Source organism: Cyprinodon variegatus, unplaced genomic scaffold (assembly GCF_000732505.1).
Source record: "Cyprinodon variegatus isolate N-32 unplaced genomic scaffold, C_variegatus-1.0 Scaffold287, whole genome shotgun sequence".
NCBI lineage: Eukaryota > Metazoa > Chordata > Actinopteri > Cyprinodontiformes > Cyprinodontidae > Cyprinodon > Cyprinodon variegatus.
In genome coordinates this window covers 913,667-939,783 of record NW_015150740.1, presented here as the reverse complement: position 1 = coordinate 939,783, position 26,117 = coordinate 913,667, and the positions used below count along the sequence as shown (strand labels likewise).

At 36.6% G+C, this 26,117-nt stretch overlaps 2 protein-coding genes across 2 annotated transcripts in view; both read right to left on the bottom strand.

Moving 5' to 3' along the window:
* Window positions 1-1,112: 1,112 nt before the first annotated feature.
* creld1 (cysteine rich with EGF-like domains 1) lies at window positions 1,113-9,193 on the bottom strand. Its single transcript, XM_015383538.1, has 11 exons — window positions 8,954-9,193; window positions 7,991-8,111; window positions 7,816-7,898; window positions 7,437-7,547; window positions 7,160-7,251; window positions 6,820-6,999; window positions 6,624-6,719; window positions 6,459-6,542; window positions 3,820-3,915; window positions 3,576-3,716; window positions 1,113-2,061 (listed from the first exon to the last, which is right to left on the bottom strand). Exons 2-11 carry the CDS (start codon window positions 8,105-8,107, stop codon window positions 1,841-1,843), a joined length of 1,221 nt encoding a protein of 406 aa, XP_015239024.1. The 5' UTR covers window positions 8,108-8,111; window positions 8,954-9,193; the 3' UTR covers window positions 1,113-1,840.
* Window positions 9,194-11,694: 2,501 nt separating this feature from the next.
* LOC107090256 overlaps window positions 11,695-26,117 on the bottom strand; it is a 17,344-nt gene continuing 2,921 nt past the window's right edge. Inside the window, exons 2-16 of the mRNA XM_015383539.1 lie at window positions 25,394-25,421; window positions 25,172-25,300; window positions 24,906-24,962; window positions 23,267-23,370; window positions 19,729-19,834; window positions 19,606-19,647; window positions 19,030-19,163; window positions 18,882-18,944; window positions 18,747-18,804; window positions 18,434-18,657; window positions 18,175-18,225; window positions 18,031-18,082; window positions 14,793-14,888; window positions 14,676-14,714; window positions 11,695-13,868 (exon numbers count right to left, since the gene is read on the bottom strand). Of these exons, the coding sequence (XP_015239025.1) occupies window positions 13,072-13,868; window positions 14,676-14,714; window positions 14,793-14,888; window positions 18,031-18,082; window positions 18,175-18,225; window positions 18,434-18,657; window positions 18,747-18,804; window positions 18,882-18,944; window positions 19,030-19,163; window positions 19,606-19,647; window positions 19,729-19,834; window positions 23,267-23,370; window positions 24,906-24,962; window positions 25,172-25,300; window positions 25,394-25,421 (1,980 nt within the window). The 3' untranslated portion in view covers window positions 11,695-13,071. The remainder of the gene's footprint in view (window positions 13,869-14,675; window positions 14,715-14,792; window positions 14,889-18,030; window positions 18,083-18,174; window positions 18,226-18,433; window positions 18,658-18,746; window positions 18,805-18,881; window positions 18,945-19,029; window positions 19,164-19,605; window positions 19,648-19,728; window positions 19,835-23,266; window positions 23,371-24,905; window positions 24,963-25,171; window positions 25,301-25,393; window positions 25,422-26,117) is intronic.

The window sequence follows — 26,117 nt, the reverse complement described above, 5'->3', positions numbered from 1 at the left end:
CACTCTGGGTTTCTGAGCAAAACCCTTAAACACACACCACTCCCTGGGCGCTGAAAAGTGGCAGCCCTCTGCTCATACATTTAGCAACAAAGGCTAAATATAAAAGTTAAATCCACATTTAAATACTTGAGCTATATTTATATAATACATCCATTTCTACATCTATAAATTGTTATATTTATTTTCAAATCTTAAATTTATTTACCGTAGCTAAATTTTAAATCAAGTATTTTTTAATCTAACTAACTTCAGGGTGTTTGATCGTCCAACCACAGACCCTTAATCATATTTAGTTACTTTAACACAATTGTTTCATGTTAGCATTGCAGGACATAACACAATTGTGTTAAAGTAACTAATATGATTAAGTAAATGCCAAAAATGGTTGCATTATTTTTTCAGTGCACAAGAAAAAACAGATGAGCTGGTGGGCGGTCTAAATTCAGGAAAAAAAAAAGAGAATGGTGGAATTTTTTTTTTTCTAAAGCATACATAGCCTAATTAATATAGAGTATTAAACAAAATGCATGGTATGGTTGTTACGTGTCAGTTACAGCAGTCATTGAACTTGACCAAGGCACCTTACAGTATAACTGCAGTCAGTCCCTCGACTGGCATGGCTATCTTTGCCCCTACATAGTTAGAGACGAAGGTTTGGGGACAAATTTCACACTGGGATCAGCTTAATAATCATGGTAGGCCACCCCCAATTTATTTTGCCAAATCTAAGTACTGGTCCTAGTATTCGACGCATGTTGTGTACTGTAGCTTAACACTGTTTTTGGACAGTAAAACCTGTTTGAAAAAGTGCAAGGGACATGCGCCCCCCCCCAAAAAAAAAGATTATGTCCATGGATGGGCATATATATAGTTTTTTTTTTAAGTGGAGAGGGCGGGTCAGAAATTTGCCAAAATCCTTCAGTATACCTTTAGGAAAGTGCTTGCCAAGTGCTAGGCCTCTGTCTTCATAACCATTTTTTTCTGCATGCTGCTTAACTACCAATATCTTTAAATGTTAATTTTTTTTTAACAACAGGACAAAACAAATATCTTAAAAAACTTAATTCCAATCTAATTTTATTTTAAAGCAAACCTCTGTGGATGATTCCACTCCAGGTAAATGGCAGGATCAATAAAATAAAATAAGTAATAGTTTAAAAAATAATATTTTTAATTACAACTGATGGTTTGCATTGATGTTGCAGACAAGCAGTTAATTTAAACATTCACAAACATAAATATTGGCTTAAAAAGGCAACAGAAGTTGGCTTTATCCAGATTACAGTTGGTATTTAAATTATCCTTACACTCACACTCATTAAACATAAATAAAATAAATAACCCAGCAGCTAAAAGATCAAATGCATCCATGCTAAAGTAAAGAAATGAAAACAGTGCAGAATCTTTCATTTCAAATAGATAACATGCATTGTGACAAACATTCGTGGAGAAAGAGGTAAAATGTCATTCAGTGAAAAAGCTCATGATAAAAATAAAAAAACTCTCCTCAGACTGCATGTACTATGTGTTGCAGGGGTGATTTGGGTGTCGACCTAACTGCATGTCCATGACTACCGTCTGAAGAGTAGCAGAAACCTGCCACAGGCAAACATGACATAAAGAAAGATCAGTTGTTTTATATCAGTGCAGTGTTGCTTCATCTATGACATCATAGTCTTTACCTTTTCTTGCATAATCCTCTTCATGGATATACAGTAATCAACCCGAGCCCTTTAAGTTATGTGATCACAATTGAATCCCTGAAAGGCTAACTACGAAGATAATGTCCTGCCTTTGGCTAATCACCTTTCCTGTCTGGATAACAGAAGTCTCAGGCAGCCTAGCGCCCCTTCAGAAACCCATCCAGCATGTAGTCCCCCTTCTCTGTGAGCCAGTATCCAGCCATAGCAGCTACTCCTCCGATAAAAATGGCAGTAAAGACCATGTCTCCCTTTGCTGCAAGTGTAGCAAGGGCACAGATGATGACGCCGAAGAACATCTGCTGCAGCACAAGGACCTCGTCATCCGTCATTTCGTCGAATAATCCTTTCTCTGGGCCAGCTGTGGAGGGGAAAAGAAACTTCATAACCAAACATCTTAATGGGTTCCTTTCCAACTAGGAAGTTGGAACTGAAAGCTTTACCGATGCACTTCATTGAATGAATGATTGACTTTATTGATCTCACAAACTTCCAAATCAAACCACATACTTGTCTTATCTATATGTATGTCCTGTTAAATCCAGGGTTTCTCTTCAATACCTTTGAAGTTAAGGATACCATTATAGATCTGGCCATGTGTTCAGAAAATTTCAACCAGAGGGTAAACCGACGCCTTTCTCTTAAACCCCTTTCACCATTGGGGATTAAAGCTCAGTTTCAATTGAGTTTTGGATCCATCTGACCTGATGCTGTGTTCCCTACTGCTGGGTTCCAACACCTTTTTTCCCCTCCAATTACAAAATAGATAAATTAAAGCCAACTTAACATTTTTCACAACTGAAAACAAAATACAGACTTTGAATCTGCTTAAATAGTAATTGGGCCTAATGATATATTATAAATAATAAAAGACACTGAAATTAAGGATTGCTTTAGCAGCATCTGGGCCAACAAGAATCTCTGCTATTTAGGTATAACTCTTTGGACTTTTTTTAAATAAGGAACAAAGTATGTTAGACTAAAATATTTTAAAGAAGTTTGAACATACTGGCTCCTTTATGCAATTACTCCTTTATTACAATGCTATGATAAAACTTATAGGACTTCCAGAACAGCTGTATTTATATTACAACAAACAGAAAGGTTGAGTCCATTTAGAAACTGGGTGATATTTTGGTTTTATTCAGGTTTATTAGAATAAATGGAGGCTGAATACAAAAGTTCACCATGCTTTTAAATAAAAAAAATAAATAAGAAACCTTAAAAAGATACTTTGCATTTTTTTGTGTAGCTCCATCACATAAATGTTCAATAATAGAAAAAAAGAAAAACATTAATATTGGTAGTTATTAAGTGACAAAAAGTAGAAAACCTAAAATCTTCAGACAGGCCTGTTAAGAACTGATCACAGCAGAACCTCTCTCTAGTTTATCAATTGCAGCTTCAGGTTTTATTCTGCTAAGCACTGCAGTAGCCAGGGCTGTAAGAAATCTAATAGGAAAACTGACATTTAAAGCAGCTGCAAATAAGCTTCAAATTTCAACTAATTTGTGCAAAAGAATAAACCTAGTTTCAGCAGATGTCAGTGGGGACTATATTGAGGGCTGCTTCCAAGGGGCCTGTAGGTTCTTTTTGCCGTATTTTATTTACAATATAAAATAGTTTTTAAAAGAACCAGAAGTCTTCATTCGTCATTATTCCTCAAGGATATGATGAAATGTTTGGCAGCTCAAAACCATATAAAAACAAAAAACTGCAGGCAAATAGTGCAATAAAAAGAAAATCTATATCATCAAAAATTATAAAAGGACTGTGCAGTTTTATATTAATATCTTAAAGTATAAAACTGGGGAAAGTTATTATACATACTATTCAGTTATATATCAATAGAGCTGATAAAACGCTGCTACTCACCAGGTGGCTGATTCTCCACACAAATGCTATCTCTTCTGATGAATCCCTCAGCACAGTCGCAGTGGAAGGAGCCCTCCTCATTGATACAGGCCTCATTTAGCCCAGGGCATGCTATTGCACGTTCACTGCATTCGTCTATATCTGAGAGAGAACGCACAGGAAATGGCTCAATGGCCTCCAAGATAAGATTAAAGGTGTAAAAAAATAAAAGAAATACGAAGAAGATTAAGAATAGATTGAATACCCAGACACTTGGCTCCTTTCAGTCTGTAACCACGTGCACATTTCTTACAGCGAGCGGGACCGCTGCCCATACAGCCCACACACGCCTGGTCACAGCCTGCAAAGGTCACACAGTCAGCATCATTATTGTCCAACCTGCGCTACTCTGACAACTGCAGAGAAACCTTCATACTGACAATAAAGTCAAATTCTATTAACAAGTTTATTTTCAGGATAATTATAAAGTAATTCTGTCTAAACCAATCGTAGGATTGGTTAGTGAGTAAACTTGTATCTATACAGAACTTTACAAAAACAGTGCTTCACAAAACATTACAATTAGTTGAAAGACTGTCTGTAAATATGGGTGTTTAACCCTTACAAAACAATTAAAGGTGTCAAGATTTTGTAAAAACAATTGGACAGATTTCCACAATAAGGGAGCTACAGCCTGAAGTTTCTAATCCCCAAAGATCTTAAACCTTGTACATCAGACTATTAAAAGTCTGATTTTGAATCTTGAGTCCCTGACTTTGGATTAACTAATAATTAATACAAGAAGTTTAAAATTAAATCTAAAATTAAATGGCAGCCAGTAAAGTGAAGCTAAGACAGGAGTTATGTGAGCATTGCTGCTTATCGTTGCTGCAGCATTTAGCATTGTCTGTAGGTGATTCACAGCAGATTAATTGAAACAGGTAAAAAGTCTATCATAATAATCCACCAGCAAAAAAATTAAAGAATTTCAAATGATTTTTCCCAATATTGAAAGGTTAAAAAAAAAAACTATTTTGGGCAAATCGCTTAGGATAGCGTTTAAGAGACAACATTTTTTAAATTAAACATATTGCACATTCAAGCACAACTGTACGCTGTTTATTTAAAGAATAATATCAGAAACATCACAACCCACTTTCTAAAGGTTTAACTGGACAGAGGATTAATCAAATCATCTTAATAACTCTGGAATTGTCACATATCAAGACAGTTTAAAGTAGAGATGTTTTGATTTAAGGTTTCTGGCTGATTTCCAATATCCAGGGATTTTCTTTTTTAACTAGGACTTTTAGATTTTAGAGGTTTTTCTTTTCTTTAATATAAAACCAGCATTAAAATGTGTCTTCTTACTCCTTGGCTTTCCTGCTAGTGGTCATTAATTATTTAAACCATGAGAAGAAAGATGCAACTTCATGTAGTCGGTGTAACAAATTGTTTTAAAACACGTTTTGGGTTTTGTTTCTGCTAACCAATAATAACAACATTGGGTTTAGATCACCCATTAGTAATACAAAAAAAAATCAGTCTACACTTCGCTTTAAGTATCAAATTTCCATAACACTGATAACATTTCGAAATACAGCTTCCTCCAAGTCTGCTGTTTATAACCTGACTTAATCCTGTTTGGTACACCAAACTTCATCTGTGCCATGTGTTAAGGATAAATCATAGTAAACAAAGATCAAATTAAGCATCTTTCAAGGCTCCATTCTAGGGTTTTTTTGCAGCATCTATAGGCTCTCTAGCTTTACCATATCTCTGATGATCACCACCAACTTTATATTTCTATATTACCAAATGGTCAGACTACACTCACTGTGTTCATAATACCAGGGAAAAGATGGCTTAGAATGTATTAGTGTAGAGAAGATAAAAGTTGTTTTATTGGTTACCAAATGTGCAAAGATCAGCGCCTCAGTTGATCCAGTACAGGTGTCAGTTTGTCTACCAGGTTTTATTACCCAAATCTAGTCAATAATACATCAACCTACTGCCATATTTAAAACACTGCAAGATTAAGAGGCTTCTGTCAACAGAGAGCAAAACAAAAAGCATCATGCACAAATTCATTTAAGGTAGTTTGTAAATATTTGTTTATATTAAATAAACTAAAATAAAAAACAAAACAAAGAAGGCAACAAATCCCCCGAAAAATGTCCCAAGAAACCCCAGAAAAATTATTCTTCCACCCATTAATACGTTCCTTACAGGTTCAGCTTTATCAGCTCGTTTTCATCTCACAGTTTAGCCCAGGGGTGCTCAAGCTCAGCCCTCAACAGCTACTATCCTTCAACTTTTTGATGCACCCCACTTTAACATGCCTAACTCAAATGAGTCTGATATCATGCCTCTGCTAAGCTAAAGGAGGGGATTGAGCCCTTAGATTCAGGTGTGTTAGAAAAGAGATGCATCTAAAAGTTCCAGGATGGAGCTCTTCAAATTACAATTTAAAGCAATTTTTACCCTACGTAAAATTTGTACTTTTAAAAAGGCTCCACCTAACCTGTTCATAGCTTTTAATACATCCAGTCTGTTTGGCATATACTGCAGTCAAAACAGATCAACTTGCTCCTTTTAAACAAACCATGACCAAAGAGACTGCAATGAAAATCTAATTTTTCTTCCTTTCCTACTTAATGGTCTGTAATTAGTGACCGAACCAGCACAAGTACTTGTTGTCAAAAGAGCCAAATGTCCTGCACCTTCTAAAGTCTGTCTCTCTTTTCAGCAGCTATAACAAGCAGCCTCAAAGCCTTCGAAATGTTTTGGCACCGTCTGTTTCCCCTAATACTTTTTTAAATGTTCAAATTTTAGTAAGTACATTTTTTAGGGCATATCTAACATCAAGTTTGTTGATAGAAATGAGGAAGTACTGCATCATACCTCTGCATTCATATGATCCATCTGTGTTGTGACAGTAGGTATTGGAAGGACAACGAGCCAGCTCTGTGCCGCACTCATCCACATCTGAGAAGCAGAGATGAAAGTCAAACAGCGTTCCAACGTCCAAAACATGCTATATAAACACAAAAACAGATCCACACCCACCCACACATTTGTTGTCGTGAAGAATCCACCCAGGTTTACAGTCCAGGCACTTGTAGTCCTGTGGCCCTGAACATTTCTTACAGGAGTGGTAGCACGCTAAAGAGGACAGAAGACATTAACATAAAAGCATCAGTTCCGGTTGATAAGGAAATTGGTTTAGAAATGTGTAAACAACGGTCTGAAAAAAACGACACACCTGCACAAGTCCCTGCACTGTTGTTGGAGCTTTTCTCCCTGTAGTAACCATCAGCGCAGGTCTGACACAGCGGGCCCGAGTACCCAGGATCGCAGACACACTCGCCGTCTCCTAGACGGGTGCCCTCCCCTTCACATCGGCCCAGACCTCCACACACACCTCCGGGTCCAGATGGGCACTCTGCATCGAACACAAAAATGACTCCTTTAATAAAAAGCTTACAAATGCCATGATTAGAATAATCAACTATTTATTTAAATCCTGTATGAATAGAAAAAGAAATAAAGAATATATATTCTCTCTTTTTCTACCAACATAATGCAACCTGTTTTTTGCACACCTTTGCAGTCAGGTCCAAAGTGTCCAGGTGGACAGCAGAGTCTCAGCTGCTCAATACAGAGCCATTCAAACAGGTCTGGTGCTTCCTGCTGCCTGGAAACCAAAAAACAACAGCATTTTAATTAGAAAGTGGAAATAGACTCACCAGAACACCTCATGATTAAAAAAACATAACAGTCATTGGTTTAAATTTAAATTGATATTGGGAAGAAAAAAAAAGACAATTAAAGGCAGGGTTTTTTGGTAAAAATAGAACACCGGTAACAATACGAGTTTACCTGTGGAACCACCATGTCTCAACCTGGTCCTCTATCTGCTCCAGCAGACGGTTGCATTCAAAATCTGTTTTCTCACAAGCAGCTTCAACTATTTCCAAGAGCCGAGTCTCACTGAATCAATAAGACAGTAATGAGACAGGCTGAAGCACACAAACATGTTGAACTTCAACGATAATCTCATATCAGTTCTTTTTTTTAAGTGAATGCAAATAAAAAAATGTGATGACCAACATAAATCACCATATAAATGCTTACCAACATGCTAATCTAAATACGTTTCGAGCAATGTTTATCAATTGATGTTAAAATAATAAGATGCAAAAACAAATATAATCCTAAAACTTAGCTGATTGGTTCAGCTCATAGAAAATGGTCTTACCTTCTTGCATACTTTGCCAGTTTCTCCTCTTCCCATGCAGTGTTGCCGCCTCCAAAGTTCTTGTTTGCTGTTCTTTCTAATCCCTATAAAAAAAAAAAAAAAATGTAATCATTTGGTTTAAAAAACAATAATAATAATGACGAGTTAAAAAAAACTTACAGTGGATCAGGTTTACCTTAATAAAGCTTTCAGTTAGTTTTCTGCAGGTTTGGCATGGCGCCGTCTGAACTTTAACCACAGAGAGCTCTGACAGAAGCACCAGAGCCGCCAGCAAAGGCCAGGCTCCCCACATGGTCCTTCAGGGAACACAGGAAAACAACATTTAAGATTCCCCAGAACAGACAGGGGAGACTTTAAATATTTAGGCCAATCTGTGTTTAAAGCAACATGTTTCTCTTCTTCTGACACTTTGTCTGCATTTCTGCAAAGATTATTGGTTTTTTGTACATCCACCTTAGATTCATTAACAGAAAATATTAGGTTCTTGCAAAATAATCAATTTTAGATCTATGCTATGATCTAGGATTTTTTTTTTAAGGTTTAAAAAAATAAAATAAAAAAGGGCTCAGTATATCAGCCAACAATGCTTTACATATGAATGAGTACTTGCTAGCAGGTGCATAATTTGCCATTTGCATTTGTCTTTTAAATATTGTATCTATGGCAGCACATTATCACAAAGGCTATTTAGTACATTGTAAGTAAATGTTAACAAGCCTACTGAGACTAAATCAATAACATGGTTTCAAATCAAACAAGGCTGCTTTAGCTTTAGAAAGGGATTCCTCATAATGTGACTAAAGGTATTAGTAGATTTCAATGTGTACAAAAGCGATGTCCGACTTATATACGTCATAGTAATAAACTTAAAATCGTACTATCCTATTGAAGCTGATAGTAAAATGAAAGACTATTGATTGATGCACACAGATGCTCTGGTTTCAACATTAGCTTAGCTAGCTTAGCATCAGCTAGCCGCTAATGTCAGTTAGCCGCTAACTTTAGCCAATCTTGTCCAGAGTCTGCCTTTCTGTTCAATTCCTTTTTTAATGTTTTAATTTGAAACGGAATCCAAAATGGATGAATAGTTTTGCATCCTACTGAGTCTGCATTTTACTTTAAGCTTTCACTGTTGTACCTTGTTATTACACCAAAATACTGCTGCACCACCGATGGATCGTCTTCTTCACTGTTGGCTCACTCAGACATCGCACCAAACTCTTTCATATTTTAGGAATCCTACTTTAACAAACCAAAAGGTGTAATTAACAATAGAAATGCTCCTGCAGCAGCTGGTCTGCAGAGGAATAGATAGATGAAACTCAGCTGGGATGAATGAATGAGCGGCTTCTGGTGTCTTCTGTTTTCCATGAAGCCGCTGCCACACCGGATATGACGTTGCTGGCATTTAATTTATTAACCAATCAAACTGTAGAATCGTTTACAGAAGAGTAATCCTCTTCTGTTAACGATTCTACAGTTTGGCCACTGAAAAAAAAATTACCTGATTTTTAAATTTTATTTTAGTTTAACATGGGGGGAAACATTCAGAATTCTGAGATAAAGTCAGAAATTCTGAGAAAAAAGTTAAAAATTCTGAGATTAAAGTCAATATTCTGAGATTAAAGTCAGAATTCTGTGGGGAAAAATGCAAGAAATTCTGAGAAAAAATTCAGAATTCTGACTTTTTTCCCATATTATACTAAAATAAACATGTAAAAATCTGTTAACCTTTTTTTATATTTTAAGTGGCCCTAATCCTCTTCCGTAATCGTCAGACCCACCTAGTCTAATTTTTACTGTCTCCATTATGTGACAAAAACATATTTGATTTTGAAAAAGAAGCCAATTCTCTTGAGCATTTAAAAAACTAATATTTATTGACACATTTTTAATTCACAGATGTAGGTGTTTTAAAACAAAGCTCACTTTTTGTTGCCTCTGCCTCTGAGACTGATTAAAACTAAACATGTAGCCAAATTATCATTATTGTTGGGATGTTTTGATTTAGATGATTTTGCTCTTTATTTCATTTTATTTACTTACTTTGATTCTGTTTTGCATCGTTTTACATTGGACACATTTGAAAAGTTTACAGAAGATTATTGTCTCATAGGCCTTAGGAATCTTGCATCATTTCATGGCTTTTTGTTATTTATTTTCTGATGTTCTGATTTATTGCATTTGCTCCTATTCTTGACAATGGGTCACTGTCTGACTTAATCTATTCAATTCAGTTTATTTATATAGTGCCAATTCACAACACATGTCATCTCAATGCGCTTTACAGAGATAATTCAACAAGATAATACAATCAGATTGGTTCAAATTTTCTATCTATGGAAAACCAATCCTTCACACCAAGCATGCTTGGAGTGACAGTGGAGAGGAACACTCCTTTTCAACAGGAGGAAACCTCCAGTAGGACCAGGCTCAGTGTGAGCGGTCATCTGTCAAGGCAGACTGGGGTTCAAGGAGCAGACAGAAAAAGAAGCAGATACAAAAGGCAACTGTCAACCAGCTCCACAGGCGGCCGCATCCAGGAAACACACAACCAGGTGGACTAGCTCCTAGCCAGCTCCCAGAGGATGTCAGAGGATGAAAAAAAGCACATACAGTTAGTGACAGTCAGAAAAACAGGACTACACTGAAAAACAGGCCAAGCTTCAAAATCTATAAACAAAGGTGTTAATGACAGCAGCACAGCTCCATCTATAAACAAAGGTCTTGTAGGGAGCAGCACAACTGATATTTCTCTCCGGGTTGGTGTCACAGCCAAACAGGAACAGACCAGATGAAGCTACTATGATGATAAAAAATAGAGAGAGAGCATAAAGTTAGAGGTTGAGCCGGCAAATATTGCAGCATGGGAGAAGAGATAGAATGAAGCAGAATGCAGAAAAGGGTTCCCTGTGTCCTCCAGCAATCTAAGCCTATAGCAGCATAACTATAGAGATAGCTCGGGATAACCTGAGCCACTCAAACTATAAGGTTTATCAAAAAGGAAAGTTTTAAGCCTACCCTTAAAAGTAGAACTGATCTGATATTGAGCTGATTTAAGGTGCATATACAATTTGCCCTGACTTCATTTTATACTTCTCAATGTTTGCAATAAAAAAGTAAATAAATAAATCTAATAAACTATTTGAGTAGTTCAATCAAAGTTTAATTAGACTAAGTTTAAACTGATCCTGTTGTTTTTATGTTGTTCTTCATTAAACATTTTTCTGTATTTTCTAGTATATTATTTTACAATAAGTCAAACAATACTCCGGAAGAAAAGTGCTAATGTGCTGTGCTGCTGTATCTTATCTTGTATTACAAGAGAGAATATATATTCAAGTCATTCACTGGTAAAATAATTACAACTAAAGCTAATATTCTGTCTATCCTGGTACTTTCACCACATGCTAAAATCTCTTGTTTCCATCCTCCTGCCCTAAATTGTCCCCAACGATTGTTTTCATCCACTCCACATACAGAAACCTCTTGTTACTTTTAAGGTTTGACCCTAAGTAAAAACTCAGCTGGAAAAAAAACTTCTGTCTTTTCCAGCTTTCATCTAAAAAAAAGTTTTCCAAGTAACTCCATGCTGAAAATTTGAGCAGTTTAAAAGCTTAATTAAGACTAAGACTTACAGTTTTCCTCTTGTCAAGAATCCAAAAATGGAAAAACTTTATATTCATTCAAACCAGGTGTTTGTTTGAGCGGATAACATTTCTTTCTGCATTTTTCCCAATTTTTTTTTTTTTTTGAAAAATCAACAGAAAAGTTCCCTAAGCTTTAAGTTCTTATAAGGAGAGATAGATTAAGGGAATCTATGATTTAAACACATGAAAAAGATATATATATGAAGACAGACATCGTTATACTTTATTCAACCCCATATTTAATTATATAAGACATATCACAGTATAAAACCAACTCACAATATCTGAACAAATGACATATTTAAATTTACAGACTGTCATATATATAAAACATGGATTAAAGTTTATCTTTCACAAATGCCAGGGTTTTTATTGTCCAGCCGAAGTGCAAGAATATCACAGACCAGTAAAAAGATTCAAATAAACATTGGACGCAGGGAACTGTTGATACAAATATCAAATGAAGAGTATAGTACACATAGATGCTCCATTTGAGGTTTTTGAACATTTCATATTTGTTACTGCAACTTCAGCATCAAACACCATCTTGAAGCTGTTACAAATATGTTCAGTTATTTCATGTATTTTGTGTAACTAGATGGTTTTTACTATCCAGTACCTTTTCAAGTTTTTTAAAGCAGATTAAGCTTAACTGTTTACTATACAGAGCCACTCTTGCTGCTAAACATTTTACCAAGTTTATAAAGTTGATTTTACTACCAACCACCAAAACTGCTGGATTACATGTTTTTTTCTTAACATATCTTACAGCAGAGTTTAATTTTGTCCAAATGCTTGTTTGATTTTTTTCAAAAATAGTCCATAGTCCTCTTATAGTGCAGAAACTGACATGTTAGCTTACTCATTTCAAATTAGCTTAAACGAACAGTTCCTCAGTGCAGAGTTATGTTCTTATCCATGTATTCTCTCTAGTAGTAAACCTTCTACATATTGCCCAAATTATGCATGTTAGGTTAAGGGATTACCTGGAATTACCATAGTTATGTGCATACATGGTTGTTTTGTCTCGTGTGTTTCTGTGTTGCCATATTTTAGGCCAGCAAGCTATTTAGGGGGGTTCCCTACTCCAGGTCTGCCCAATATATTGCAAAGAAAATCCTTAATGAAGAACAGTGAGGTGCAACATTGATGTCCCAAAGGTCTATTTGGAGTGCAATTAATGTTGCATAAGTGTTACAAGCTTGCATTTTACATGCTAATGCAATAACTAGCAGTCTCAAGTCCAAGGGGAGCAGATACTTACACCAGACACAATGGACATTGTCCTAAAGTTTAACGAGTGATGGAAGCACAAGTAAGAGTATTTTTTTGGTTTTTTCAAAAGAACAATATATCCCAACTGGTGTTATCAGCAAAACCCCTTTGCAAAATTTTTCTTACATTGGGTAGCTCGACCCTACCCTAACTTATGCTACCCTTAACTGCCCTTTGTCAAACAACCCCTGGAGAAACCTCAAGATAAACATCCCAGGAATGACTACTTGAGTATGGAAAATTAGTCGTTAGAGGATGTCTTAGAGCATCAAGTGAGGTATATGTTAGTTGGAGATTCCCATAATATTTCCTATATTAGCTGCCGCAGTAGTCAGCACCATTCTATTATACTGACCACAGTGTCAGGACTAGATGGCGGTGTACCTAGGTTTGATTCTATGAGTAGTGTTTCCACAGAGTCTTCCTCTTGCCCACCAGCAGAACCCTGAATGATCCCAGGAAGGTTCAAGACATTTTTCCCTGCTATGAACCCCGACAGTCGTTTAGTAAGAGTTCTTGATGCCTTTTGGAGCACCCCTGCCCTTCGTCTTCTTGCTGATGACGAGGTGATTTTTTTAGACCCTGCCAGCTCAGTCAGAAAGCCCAGACACTGGGTCGGAAGGCTGTAGACATGGAGTCCGCAAAAAAGATCTGGAACTGTGGGAAAACCACCTGGCAGTGCAGGAGAGAGCGAGTCAAGCTGCACCAGCATGAACCGCTCACCAGCCTTGCCCTGTGAAGAGTCTTGCAGAATACATCTCAGCGAGGCACCAAAAACATCCACATGACGTGAAGGAGGAAGGTTGCTTTGTGCACAGTCTGTCTCCACTCCTTTAATGTTCTCTTTGTTATTCTCAGAGATACATGCTTCCCATTCTTTAGCTCTAGTCCACGTGGTCTGGGTTAGGACTAGAACAACCTTTCCGCCCTGCCGTTTCAGACTGTCTAGTTGTGAGTGGAGCCACGGCACGGGGCCAAGGGCACAGAGGTCACCCTTGCTCCAAAGGTCAAGCGATACAGTGAAGCCCAGGGTTTGGAGAGATGAGCCCAGGTAACACAGGAGCTCCAGCACACGCTCATCGTCATCAGGTGGAGATAGTAGCACCACATGAACTCCACCCACAGCATCTGAAAAAGGAAGACAGTGTCCATTATTCTTGTTTTTATGAGCCAGAAAGTTGTTTTAAAAAAACTGACATACTGGTTAAAAATAAAAATGTTCATATTTAAACTGCCTTGAAATTTTTCCACAACCAAAAACACTTTTTATTGAGATTTTAAAAAAAAGCTTGGATCTAAACTGCAAAAAGGTTGTGTGTACAAGCTTTGAACCTAAAGACATTTCTTTTTTTAAAACAGCTCAGCCTGACTGGATTTAGAGCACTTGGAAACATTTTGAATTTTAAGGTCTTCCTCTGAGCTTAAATTTGGGGGGTTACCAACTAAAGGTTGCAATGTACACACAAATACATATATAAAACTGTAACTGGAGCGTGTAACAAAAGTAATTTCCCTCTGGGATTATTGAAGTATTTCTAATTCTTATTCTGAATACTCAGACCTGTGGCCGACTGTCGCTCTGTCAGAAATCCAATGAGCTCTTTCATTGATTCTTTGTTTAAAGCCTTCTTTGCGCTTTGGCTTATCTATTCTCAGTAGATTTGTAGTTATGTAATTGTTTTAAACTATCTTGCCTTTCATTTTTCTACAATTTACATACTCCCTTTTTTCTTTATGATGTTTCTTCGCTTCTAACAACCTCTATATATCCAACACTTCAACATTACATGTGTACACTACTTATTTGTTAGTCTGTTACATGGACCTTCAAGAAGATAAGTTAAATGTTTTGGTTTTTTAGTTTTATCTAAGGTATTTTAGCATCAGGAAGAGCATGTTTATTTAGAAGGAGCCAGAGGCAAGAATTCCACGCACCTCTGACATCGTCATCTTTCAACCACCTCCAAACATATCCTGCACAAGAAATAGAGTTAATATTAGATGTTTTCCTGTTACCCACCAGAAACACAGAGTATTGGTACAGATGCCCACCTTTCAGAATGCCTCCTATCAGGTAGACTCCAAGTATGGTCAAACAGATGAGGATGAATCCAACGAGAATCGGCAGAGTCCACCTCACCCGATGTACTGAAATTAAAAAGTAAACAAATAAATAAATCAAGGAACATCCTGAACTTTGCATCATACAACTGAGAACATATGGTCAAAACAAAACATGTTGATACTGATTTAGTAAAACTTGTATTTCTGTATTTTATTGCTTCAATTTTTCATGGTGAAAATGTGTGTTGTGTTTAAACAACAAATTACATTAATGCACGATTATCAAAATGTAATTTAATCACAACAGCCATGTTTGGAATCTGTTTATGTCTTGCAGCCAATATTTTAGTGAGTATATGATTTGATAAAGAAGATTTCAAGAAAGGACTACTTTCCAAAGAAGAGTAGAAAGTCTTCGTTAAGAGGGAGTGCTTTAAATTATTCTTTTGTCAGCCATGGTTACGTTGAGATCAAATGTCAGTGATGTAAACAGAATGACTTCCCTCTGAAGACACACCCCTACAGCAGAGTTTAGAAGGGGAACTAGTTCCCATTAAACTTCCTGTTGCCAGTAGCCCACGGCCACGAAAGGCACTGCTCAGCTTAAAGCTACGCTAAATAGCGACCAAATCCCTCTGGAGAAGACTGTACTTGCTGGACCGAGTCAGACTACCGTTCCTATGATTCAGATGGAGCTGATCATAGTGACCGTCTTTTCCTGAGATTTAAAGCAAGTTGACATAAGCCCCATTTATACTACCCTTTTGAAGCGGTGCAGAGATCGGTGCGAGCACGGTAACCTAAAGAAGTGTTGAGTGTAAATGGAACACAACTGAACTGGACCGTCCCAGACACAACCGAACCGTGCTAAATCTAGTACTAGTTTATCAGTAGGGCTCAGCACGGTTCAGTTGTGGCTTGGTTCTCTGATTACAAAGAGAGCATGATCAGAGCACGTCTTCTCCTATTTACAGTCAGCTGACTCATTTCACGGGTTTTCCACCGTGTCCGGCTTTGTAATTCGAAGATCTCTTCACCTGTTCAAAGCATGAACCTTTTATTAACAATAAATGGCATCAAAATAGCGTGGTACAACCTGGGATGATGCAGAGGCTCTCATTGAAATTTGGGTGGAAGATGCTATCCAGGCACATAAGTTCTTGAATGTTATGGGCGTCTCTATTTTTGTTTGCGTAATTCCCACCTTGAGAGGTGTAGTATTGTGGACCGCCGATATGGGGCAAGGAACCGCTTTAGCGTGTTGTGTAAATAGTCGTAAGGAACCAAGCTTGGCACGGTTAATTGATCCAAGCTCGGTCCGAACTCGACACAGATCAGTTTCAGAGGGGTAGTGTAAATGGGGCAATAGTGCTTGCAGTAGAGGAGAGCTCTGGTTGACCTAAATCTAACTGCCGAAGGAGCAAAGCAGGCCAAATTGCTGTTTGCCAAGGAGCCATTAGAAGCTGCTGATCTGTGCCATACTCGTGCTGCCTGCCTTAGAGCAGCCACCACTGCTTCATGAGAGCGGCAGCTAACCTCCGCAGCTAAAGAGAGATGTCCCAGGCTTGCCTCTTGTTATTGCATTGGATCAATCCAAATCTCTTCCAGAACTGTTGTTGGACAAACAAACTGAACAGAAGACGGGGCCTGCAAAGAACCGAGCCAGAAAGTCCATTCCATCGAGCTAAAACAGTAATATCCATCCTTCCCTCTTTCCATCTGATGCTTAATAAGTGCTCTGCTTGGATGAACTAGGTAGAATAGATAGTTGTGTTTCTGTTGTATTTGAAAAAAGCTTTCTACTGATGGTTTTAAGAATTTTAACTGCACTGTTTTGACTGCATTTAACATATCTACATCAGGGTTTATTTACACTCATCTGCTTTTATTCTAATCGATATTTTTAAGCTATTAAGCTTTAAAACTTGAACCTTCCTCAGAGACTCTTTAACAGGCTTTTAAACCCCTTTTTTTTCTCTTCTGTTTATTTGTTTATTTACTTGTGCTTATTATTAATTAGTACTGTTTAGTGTTTGCTTGGTTATTAGATTTAATAACATTGTGTGATTATTAGATAATAAAGGTACCATTGCATTTTAACCCATGGTCTTTTGTGTTTATTTTACGCAGTAAACGATTTATCACTCAGGCTGGATTCACTCTTCTTTCATTAACATCTGAATGAACAGAGACACATTTATTTGGTTAGTGATTAATAACTCTGCTGATATCCATAGTCTAAATTATCAAACAGGTGAAGAAACTAGATTTAAACACCCAGTCTAGGAGTCCAACCTTTTATGTCAAAGACTAAGAATCCTGGTCAGTAAGCAAAATACAGTTATAATCATTAAACTAATAATAATTCATTAGTTTTCCCCTTAATTTAAATGACCTGTCAATTAACTATAACCTCCAGTTCTAGTTATTTAGTGTAGTTATAATCTTCTGGTAAACTTGCATAACAGCTACCTCCAAGGAAATAGGTGCTGTTATTATCTTTATGCAATGAAAGCACATTACCGGCTGACATATTGCCAGTGCTTTAAAGATGACACCCAGAGAAACCATTTAGAAGTCTGTCAACATTTTTGCCAGCGGTATTTAACTTGCTGTGAGGAAAGCTGCTCAGCAATAGTCCAGTAAATACCTTATATCTCCTAAATGTTACTTAACCAGGCGGCTCTTTACAAACTTGCAAGACACACCCTATATAAAGTGAAAGAAAGTTTTTTTTTTTAACTCTTGTGTTTTAAAAAAAAAAAAAAATCAAATACTGTAACCCTTTCAGAATCAAAATGCCCGTTTGGAAAATCATTGACAAACCACTCTTAAGCAGATATTCTACATTATTAAGCTGCTGTTGAGTTTATTATAATTTAGTTTTTCCCAAAACCTTATTGTTTTATGTGCTTAAAAATACAATTAAATACATAAATAAATAAACATAATAACTATTAAATAAATAGATTTTGTATCTATGGCCATAGAACTTCTGCATCTATTTAGATATTCTAGTTAAGAACCTTAAAAGCTTTGCATATGTCATTAATTCCTTAAAAAAAGCCATAACGTGCATTGAATGTTTTACCCTACAGTAAAAACAGAGGTTCTACGACGATGAAATAGTACAAGACAGAGTATAAAACATTATTCACAAAATATAAACAATTGACATATTTTTAAAATTAAAGTTAGATTAGTTTTAATTGAACAGCAGACTTACTTTCGAATGGACACTGAGGCTCCGAGAACATGACCATCCCTTCAGTTTTAACCTATAAAATATTTCATATAGAAAGTGTTTTTTAATATCATAGGAAGCGCAGAATCTTGCTTATTGGTATTGGTAAAGATGAACTAATGTTACCTGCACACAAAGCAGAGGATGGGAGGAGGAGTTAAGGAACTCTCCTGCTTGCTGAAAAGATAAATATGAATCAGAAACCAAATTTTTAACATTTTTAATCAAATATCCACACATGATTGAAAAAAACAAAGGTGTTTGGAATACTGGCAAAAGGAAAGATGTATCCACGATACAGATGTCTGACTTGTGCACACAGATGCATCTAGCTTCAATCATGAACTATGATGAACTATGTCTACGTGTAAAATTTTATTTTTACCCAGTGTACTTTGTGGGCTGTGATCCAACCAGTAGTCTCGAGCATTTGCCTGGAACCTGCCACTTCTTCGCACTGGCCCCCTGCCATGTCTTTCTTGCACAATCGCACCTCTGCCTTCACTTTGCAGGGAGAGGTTACATTCCAACTCAGCCCTGTGTTCCCGCTCCTCCACTGAGACTCCACCATTATCACGGACACGTTGTGCTGCATTCTTTTCAGAGCATCTATTAAACATGACATTAATGTAAAATTTAATTTGTTTTGACACACACTCTCACAAGGTCTGACACTGAGCTCAGGTAAGGCCTTTTACCTGGTTGGTTTGTAAAAGGACAGTACATCCCTCTGATATTTTTGTCTTGCAGCCATACCTGCAGGTAAAGTTATTTTATTAGTTTCTTGTAGTTTTTTCATTTAATTATATTTTTTCTGTTAAAATATTTGTTACCAGGAAGCACAGGCATGGTGCAATGAGATCTGATGGAATAACAGTTTTGCTCTTGCCTATGGGCTGTTCAGATGAAACAATTACACAGGTAAATACTGGTTGAACATCTTAGTTTTTGGTATGAACACTTTTGATAGTGCAGACTGACCCATCTTTCTGGCTGTCCCCTTATGTCATCCCAAGCCATTTCCCAAGTAACAGTCTCTTGGTTGGCAGGAATATTTTGCAGATGCAGATGGACCTCGTTGCTGATGTTTTCAGTGTCAGCTTGGAGTCTGGGAACTGAGAGAAACACATGTTAGTCAGTGGAAATAATTCACCCTAGTCCTTAATAACAGAAAAGGTTGATTTTGTGAAAATTCAAAAATCTATTTCCAAATTATAACTTTGTCAATTTAAGGAAAAAGGATGACCTTTATTTTCTAATATATTTATTTATGGTGTGTTTAGATCATCATCTTTCAACACACCCCAAGTGCTCTTCGGCTTAATCTAACAAACTGATGGTCTAATTTTTTCTTCAGGATTTCACAGCTTTTTGAGGTCATAAGGCAGAAAATCCCTCCTAGTTTTACCCTTTGTTCAATCTCTTTTCAAATGCTCTTTAAGATTTACTCTAGATGTAAATATACACACACCTTACAGAAAGGACCACTATTGTCTTGACCGTTCACAGAATATTAGCAGAAAAGTAACATAATTTGAGAGACATTAATCCTCTTACCAGTGCGTTCTATGATGAGGCTCCAGAGGTCAGAGGGACAGACTGGAAGAAGAAGACAGCAGAAATTAAGTGTCCACAGGCTGCTGTTATTTGTTTTGAGACGATTATAAAGCTTCAACTCACCTGTTTTTGCATCTGGAATTGTGATATTTTGGTAGATATACGTTTCCTTTGATTCAGCTATAACCACAATAGGAGTTTCAAAATCCATTGTTTCTGTCAGCAGCAACTGTTTGCAAAAAATAAAAAACAATGTCATCTTCAAAATCCTTACCTAGGGTTGCCAATGCTGTGAAACTTAAATCACGTACAGTAGACTTCTTTGCAAGGTATAGTCTTCTACCCTACTAACACTAGGAATTGATTTTGTAAGCATGTAAATCAAACCTGAATAAAATTAGACACTAAATTTGGTTTCCTAAAGGTTAAGTGCAGGATTTTACGCGAATTTTTAAAAAACCGCACATGCACAACCATGTACTCACTCCAGAGAGGGAACACCTATTAAACATTTGCGAGAGCATACATGAGCCCATTTTTCCTTGTGCACGCTCTTTTTAAGTTTTCACTTTGCATCGCTCAAACAAGCTTACTTTCCAAAAGAAGATTTGCAATTTTTCCACTATGTCAGACTCACCACCGGTAAGTGGAAATGGGGAAGAGCACGTAGGATGGCCTTATGTAAATAGCATCAGAATGATGACAATTAGAATGACCACTTATTTTGATGACCCACCCGGAAAAATAACATCCTCCACTATACATTTAATATGGAAGACAATATTTTTTAAGGGAAAGTAGGCAACCCTACCCTTAACACACAAGGTATATCTGTTTTGTACTTTTTGATGGGGGATATACAGTTTTAGATAAACGGGTTCTGCTAACCAGAAACAAACTAATATGTGATTTAAGCTTCAGCTTCACAAGGCTGCTATACATCACATTTAAACATGTCAAACTAAACTGTTTTCAAGAAAGCTTATAATATAACTTCATCTCATGCTACGCCATGCAGATGTTTGGTCTGCTCTGATGAAGATCAGTTTACTTTTGCAAAACACATTCAATTCATTCACAGCGTAAAACTGACCCCTTGAAAGATTGTGTGGGATTTAGAAACAGTGGAAACACTTTGCTGCAGTTCAGTTAGAAGAAACCTTTTTTTTAAATTAGTAAGAAAATAAGTTGAAACTATTTTTAGAACTTAAGCATTAGAGGTTTGACATAAAACAAAGAATGTGCAATCATGCAATTTTTTAACATTTTGACCAATTTTACAATTCTAAACATGACATTTATTTCAAGTACAACCCAACAGATGGCAGGAACATTTTGAGTGAATTAATAATTAACCAGCCTATCAGATGACCTCAGAAAACAGTGGAACAGATCTCTATGACAGGCCATTTCAGGCTCTTCTTTAGGGAAACTTAAAAAAGTCAGGGACCTCTTGCAGCCAAAAAATACATTTCTATGACTTAGACATTAGCTTTAAAAAAAATTGCTGCCAATGTGAAGATAAGATGGTAAAATATGTGTTTTGTCCCAACTTCAAGCAGAAAGAATCACACTCATCCCTGCATCACCACTTATTGATGAGAGAAAGTTTGTGAGTCGTTTACTGTGCAGGCACAGTGAGGTTTTCTGGAGGGGGTGGGTAATCGCTTTCCTATGAAAAATGGTGAGGTCCCTTTAACAGATTCATCATAAAATGGCTTACTGGAATCCTCGCAGCCTAACTTATATATATTCACTTATTTTTCCTTTGTCATTTTAAAATTTTATCGTGTTTACATTTACCAGAATTTTACAGCATAAGAAAATACATAAAAAAGATAAAAACAGATCCAAGTGATCAAATGAATTATTAAATTGTAATTATAAATGCTAACATATTTTCCATAAGCTAGCCCATGTTTCTTAGAGAGGGATAAAATACAATCAGCTTTGGAATTGCCATTAAAACAATATGTAAATTTTATTGCATCTTGGTTTTTAACTGCATATCCTGATTGTTCGGTTTGTAATATCTAGGGTTGCAACTAACGACTATTTTGCTAAGCGTTTAATCTCTCAAATCGTTTTCCTATTAATGATCAGATAGCAATATGTTCCTTTGTACACCAAATTTTAATCAAGTGAAGCTAAAACTGTGCCATTTCAGGATGTCTGGATAGAGTATATTTATACTGAACGCAAAATGTTTATATTTATTTACAATTTTGGTGTAATAATAGCTTTGAGTGGGTTGCTTTTTCAGCTAAAGCATCTATTATTTTTATTAAACATCTGTCGTATGGAATCTGTTGCCATGTTAAACAGCTTAAAGTTTATTGCTGTTTTTAGCTTTTAAAATAATGATAATACACGTAATTTTCAAGCCAAATAGAAGAAAAATGGCTCTAAAAAGGTCCAAAAAGCAACATGTAGCTCTGGAGACGCAAGTTGTAGACCCCTGAGCTAAATATGTTTTAGAATCTCTATAATCAAGTAATCAGTTACTAAATTAGTTGATAATTATTTCAATAATTGATTAATCACGATTCACCCAGCTGTCTCAGTAATATCCATCAGTTTTTGAGACATTGTTGCAAGTATATCTGCTTCCTTGCTGTATTACTGCTTTGAAATCTCCTGTCAAGTTATGTTATGCTTCATTTACTTCTTCTTTTGAACAAGCCATGACGTCACATGGGAGGGTGAGACCAGTTTACCAGGAAGAAGCCGCAGGAAATAGTTCCAGAAAAATAGATTTAGCATAAATGAAGGTAGTCCACAGCCAGATATTGGAGCACGTTCATTTGGTTGTAGGGAGCATTATCTACTTTCATAGTAAAAGTTTAGCAGTCTATAAAACAAACCAAAGATAATTTAAACCACAAACTAAACCAAATTGTAAAAGCTGTGATTGAATAACTGAACACACCCTGTGATTCAGCGGCTTTTAGGACCACCAGCCCCGATCTTCTACAGCAGATAACCTTATCAGTCTCTCCTATTGTAATAAAGGTATGTTTGGTCCATCTTTATTCAAAGACTATCTCAGTAGATTATAGTTTGTAAGTATTTGTTCATGCACATCCATCATACGGTCTCTTCTCTGCATTTTTGTGAGGGTGAGGTCCGGGCTTGACATTTATAAAGCCTTTTAAAATTCAGGCACTGTTGTCAACCTGCTTCTGTGCTGGAGATTGATGTACTGTTGCTCTAAAACCTTTTCTATTTGGCCTCACCATTGCACTACCACACAGCAGTCCAATGTGATTTCCTGGCCATTTCAATCTCAGATTCATAGAAAGCATCAAATACTTCTCTAAGGGAATACTACAGTGCTGAAAATGTGTTTATTTGGATTTACTTCAAGTTACATTCATCAGTTGATGACTAGTATTTAATGAAAAAAACCCTGCTGCCACAGAATCTAACCCTTCATGTCTGCTCAATATATACTTACCTCTTAATTTGAATAAAAAGGGTTACATGTAATCTTGTGTTGTTTACCAGAGGTTGTGTTTACCAAGTGTAGCACTCAGGATCAGATAACTCATTGTATTACATCCCATTATGTAAAATCTATGTAAAACATTACATTTCAAAGAAGGGGCACTTCTTTCAGGGCTGTAGTTGAGCCTGTTTGTATAACCAAGGCTGATCTTACCTGATATGTGAAGGACTGGTCCATATTTATGTAGTCTCTCTTAAACGTGACTGCCCTGCAGTAACCAGTGGAGGTTGGGAAGGAGTAGCACACTTTCAAAAGAGCTGCAGGACAGAGAAAACGTATTTAACAGAAATTAGAGTATAAAGATTTGTAGTACTCAGAAGACATTGTCTTCAGTGTCATTCACAAATACTGCCACTCCTGGTAAGGACGCACAAAATATATAGACACTGGTACTAATCCTGTCCTTGTCTACAGTCTACATGCCAGCAGGTGGTTCTGGCATGGCAGATACTTATCATCACTGTCCTACCATAACAAGCTTAAACATGTTGAGTTTGTTGGGCTGCTCCTCTTACTTTAAATTAATGTCACCACCAAAAAAGGGTTACATGCTCCATTTATTTCGTTGGACCGTCGTAAGATTTAGTTTCAACCAGTGCTGCATCGATTTATCTCTAATATCTGGCATTGATGATGTTAGAGTCTGACCACTGCTCAAAGCCTTCTCCAGTAGGCATGAGGCTTCATGGGAGGATCACTTCACCTGTCTGTCTTCTTACCATGAACCTTCAGAGTCCAATATTATTTTTCCTCCCTAGCAAACAAACCTTTTTTTATTTATTTCTCAGAGACGACGGTTCCCCAATGTCTTTCCAGTTCTTAATAAAAGCAATGGACAGTTCTCCACCCAATGGTTATACTTTCTGTAATCAATCATATTTAAGTGTTTTTAAACAGAGCAACACTTTTTCCAAGACCACAGGATGAGTCTTTCAACATGGTTCTTAAGAAAATGAAAAGCATCTCATTGCAACAGCTGGTATTACATAACTTGTTGACAACTGAAAGACGAGCGTCCATGTAGTGAGTATCTCATAAGAGGCGCATAGTATCTAGGTGGGGAATTATTTTCAGTGTCAATTGATTTGTTATTTAGAATAGCTTGATTCAATAAATGGAAACTGCAAGTTTTAAATATTATTTTTAGATGAAAAGCTGATAATTGTTGCTTTATGAATAAATTTGCTTAATGAATAGTTTGGTAGGAAACACAGGATAATTATGAGGAGGACATCTCATGGTCAATGCTTAGCATAGTGGAGGTCCTGTAATGATGTGGGCTTGTTTGTCTTCAGAGGGCTCTTGAAAATTAGCAAAGATGCATAAGAGTTGTTAAATAAAGCTTAAGTTGCATGTTAACTGAAATTAGTTCACCTGTTAGGTCATTTGGCAGGCAAATGATCCAGAACAAATAACCAAATCAACATAGAGAAGTCAGCCTTCTTCCATGGATCTGTTTGGGGATGATAATAATGAAGAGGACTGATAGAGATCTGCAGAGACTAAACCAAGAAAAATGTTCAAAGATCCCCTCACTGACTCACAATTGAGAATTAACTGCAGGGATGCCCTTATATTAAGCACTGCTTCCTAGTTTTAATCTAGAAAAAAAAAAATTTTTTAAACCGCAATATTTCTCAATAAATGAACCTGCTCAAATGAAAGGCAAACATTTTTTTCTGAAATTTCCAGTTGATGATTTTGCCACTACAGGCTCTTTGCTCATTTTTACTACTAAGAGCATAAATGTTGTGAAATCTGCTGTAACCATTATTTGGTATTTATTTCATACCTTCCTCATCGCTGTCATCACCTGACCCATCAGATACACTCTTTGCAAGATCCACATCTGCAGCAACATTCAGAAAAAGAAAGAATGACAAAATAAATCATAGGTAGTTCTCACTGTTATGATAACAATGCAGGAAACCTCTGAACTATATATATTTAAGAATATGAAAGCAGTTCTAAAGAAATATCGATAAACAGAAAATCTTATAGTCATTATTTGCAATCTGAAAAATTTTAAAATCATTAAAAATACACAGTTGAAACTACCTTGGAGACTGATTTTAATTATCAGACAGGGTTTACAGTCACTCATATTGGTGCAATGAGTGACGTTGAGCTGAACGTGTGTTATATACAGAGAGCCGCACGGATCAGGCAGAGCGCCGCTGAACGGCCCTGAAGACAAAGAGAGCCTGTTTAGGCTGACTGCAGGCGTGCAAGCTTGTCATCATTAAACAGAAGCACATGCAACAGATGTCATGATACTACCTGTGCGCACACTGCAGTCAGAGAGACCCTGAGGAGGAGAAAAAAAAAATATGAGTGAAATGAAAATGAACCACACCTCTAAAGCACAGTAACAGTAAACACTGGCTGGACGGGTTGTTCAGACTGTCTTATAATTATAAATGCAGCTTATTTCTGTACAACACAGATCGAAACCAAATGTCAGTCTGCCTGTTTTAAAAGTCTTAAAACTTAAAACCAGTACTTTTGTTTATAAATGAATGTAAATGCTTCTCCAAAGCGTATGTATTCCAACGCTATCCTGAAAAATGGACAGTGTCGTCTGAGGCTTTTGAACATCATTTCCCCCCTTATGTTCATAAAGGAGATCACCCAAATCTGTTGTGGAAAAAAAATTCATCATATCTAGTTAAAATAATGACAGATTTTACTGAGCTTTCAGGTTAGCATTAGTATTGTTGTATGTTTCCTTTCTAATGCTCCCTGTTTGCAGGGCTGAGTTGACTGGCACAGCATCATCTTTTGAGTGATGAGTCACAACCTCCCTTGGTTTCTTTCTGTTGAATTTCTCATTCGTTTACTCTTCAAGTTGGATAAATATTAACAGATTTATTCTTTTCTGTCTTGTTTACGGAAACTCACAAGTTCTTATTTATCTGTTCAGATTGTTTTATCGGGTAAAAAAAAAAAAAAAAAAAATATATATATATATATATATATATATATATATATATATATATATATA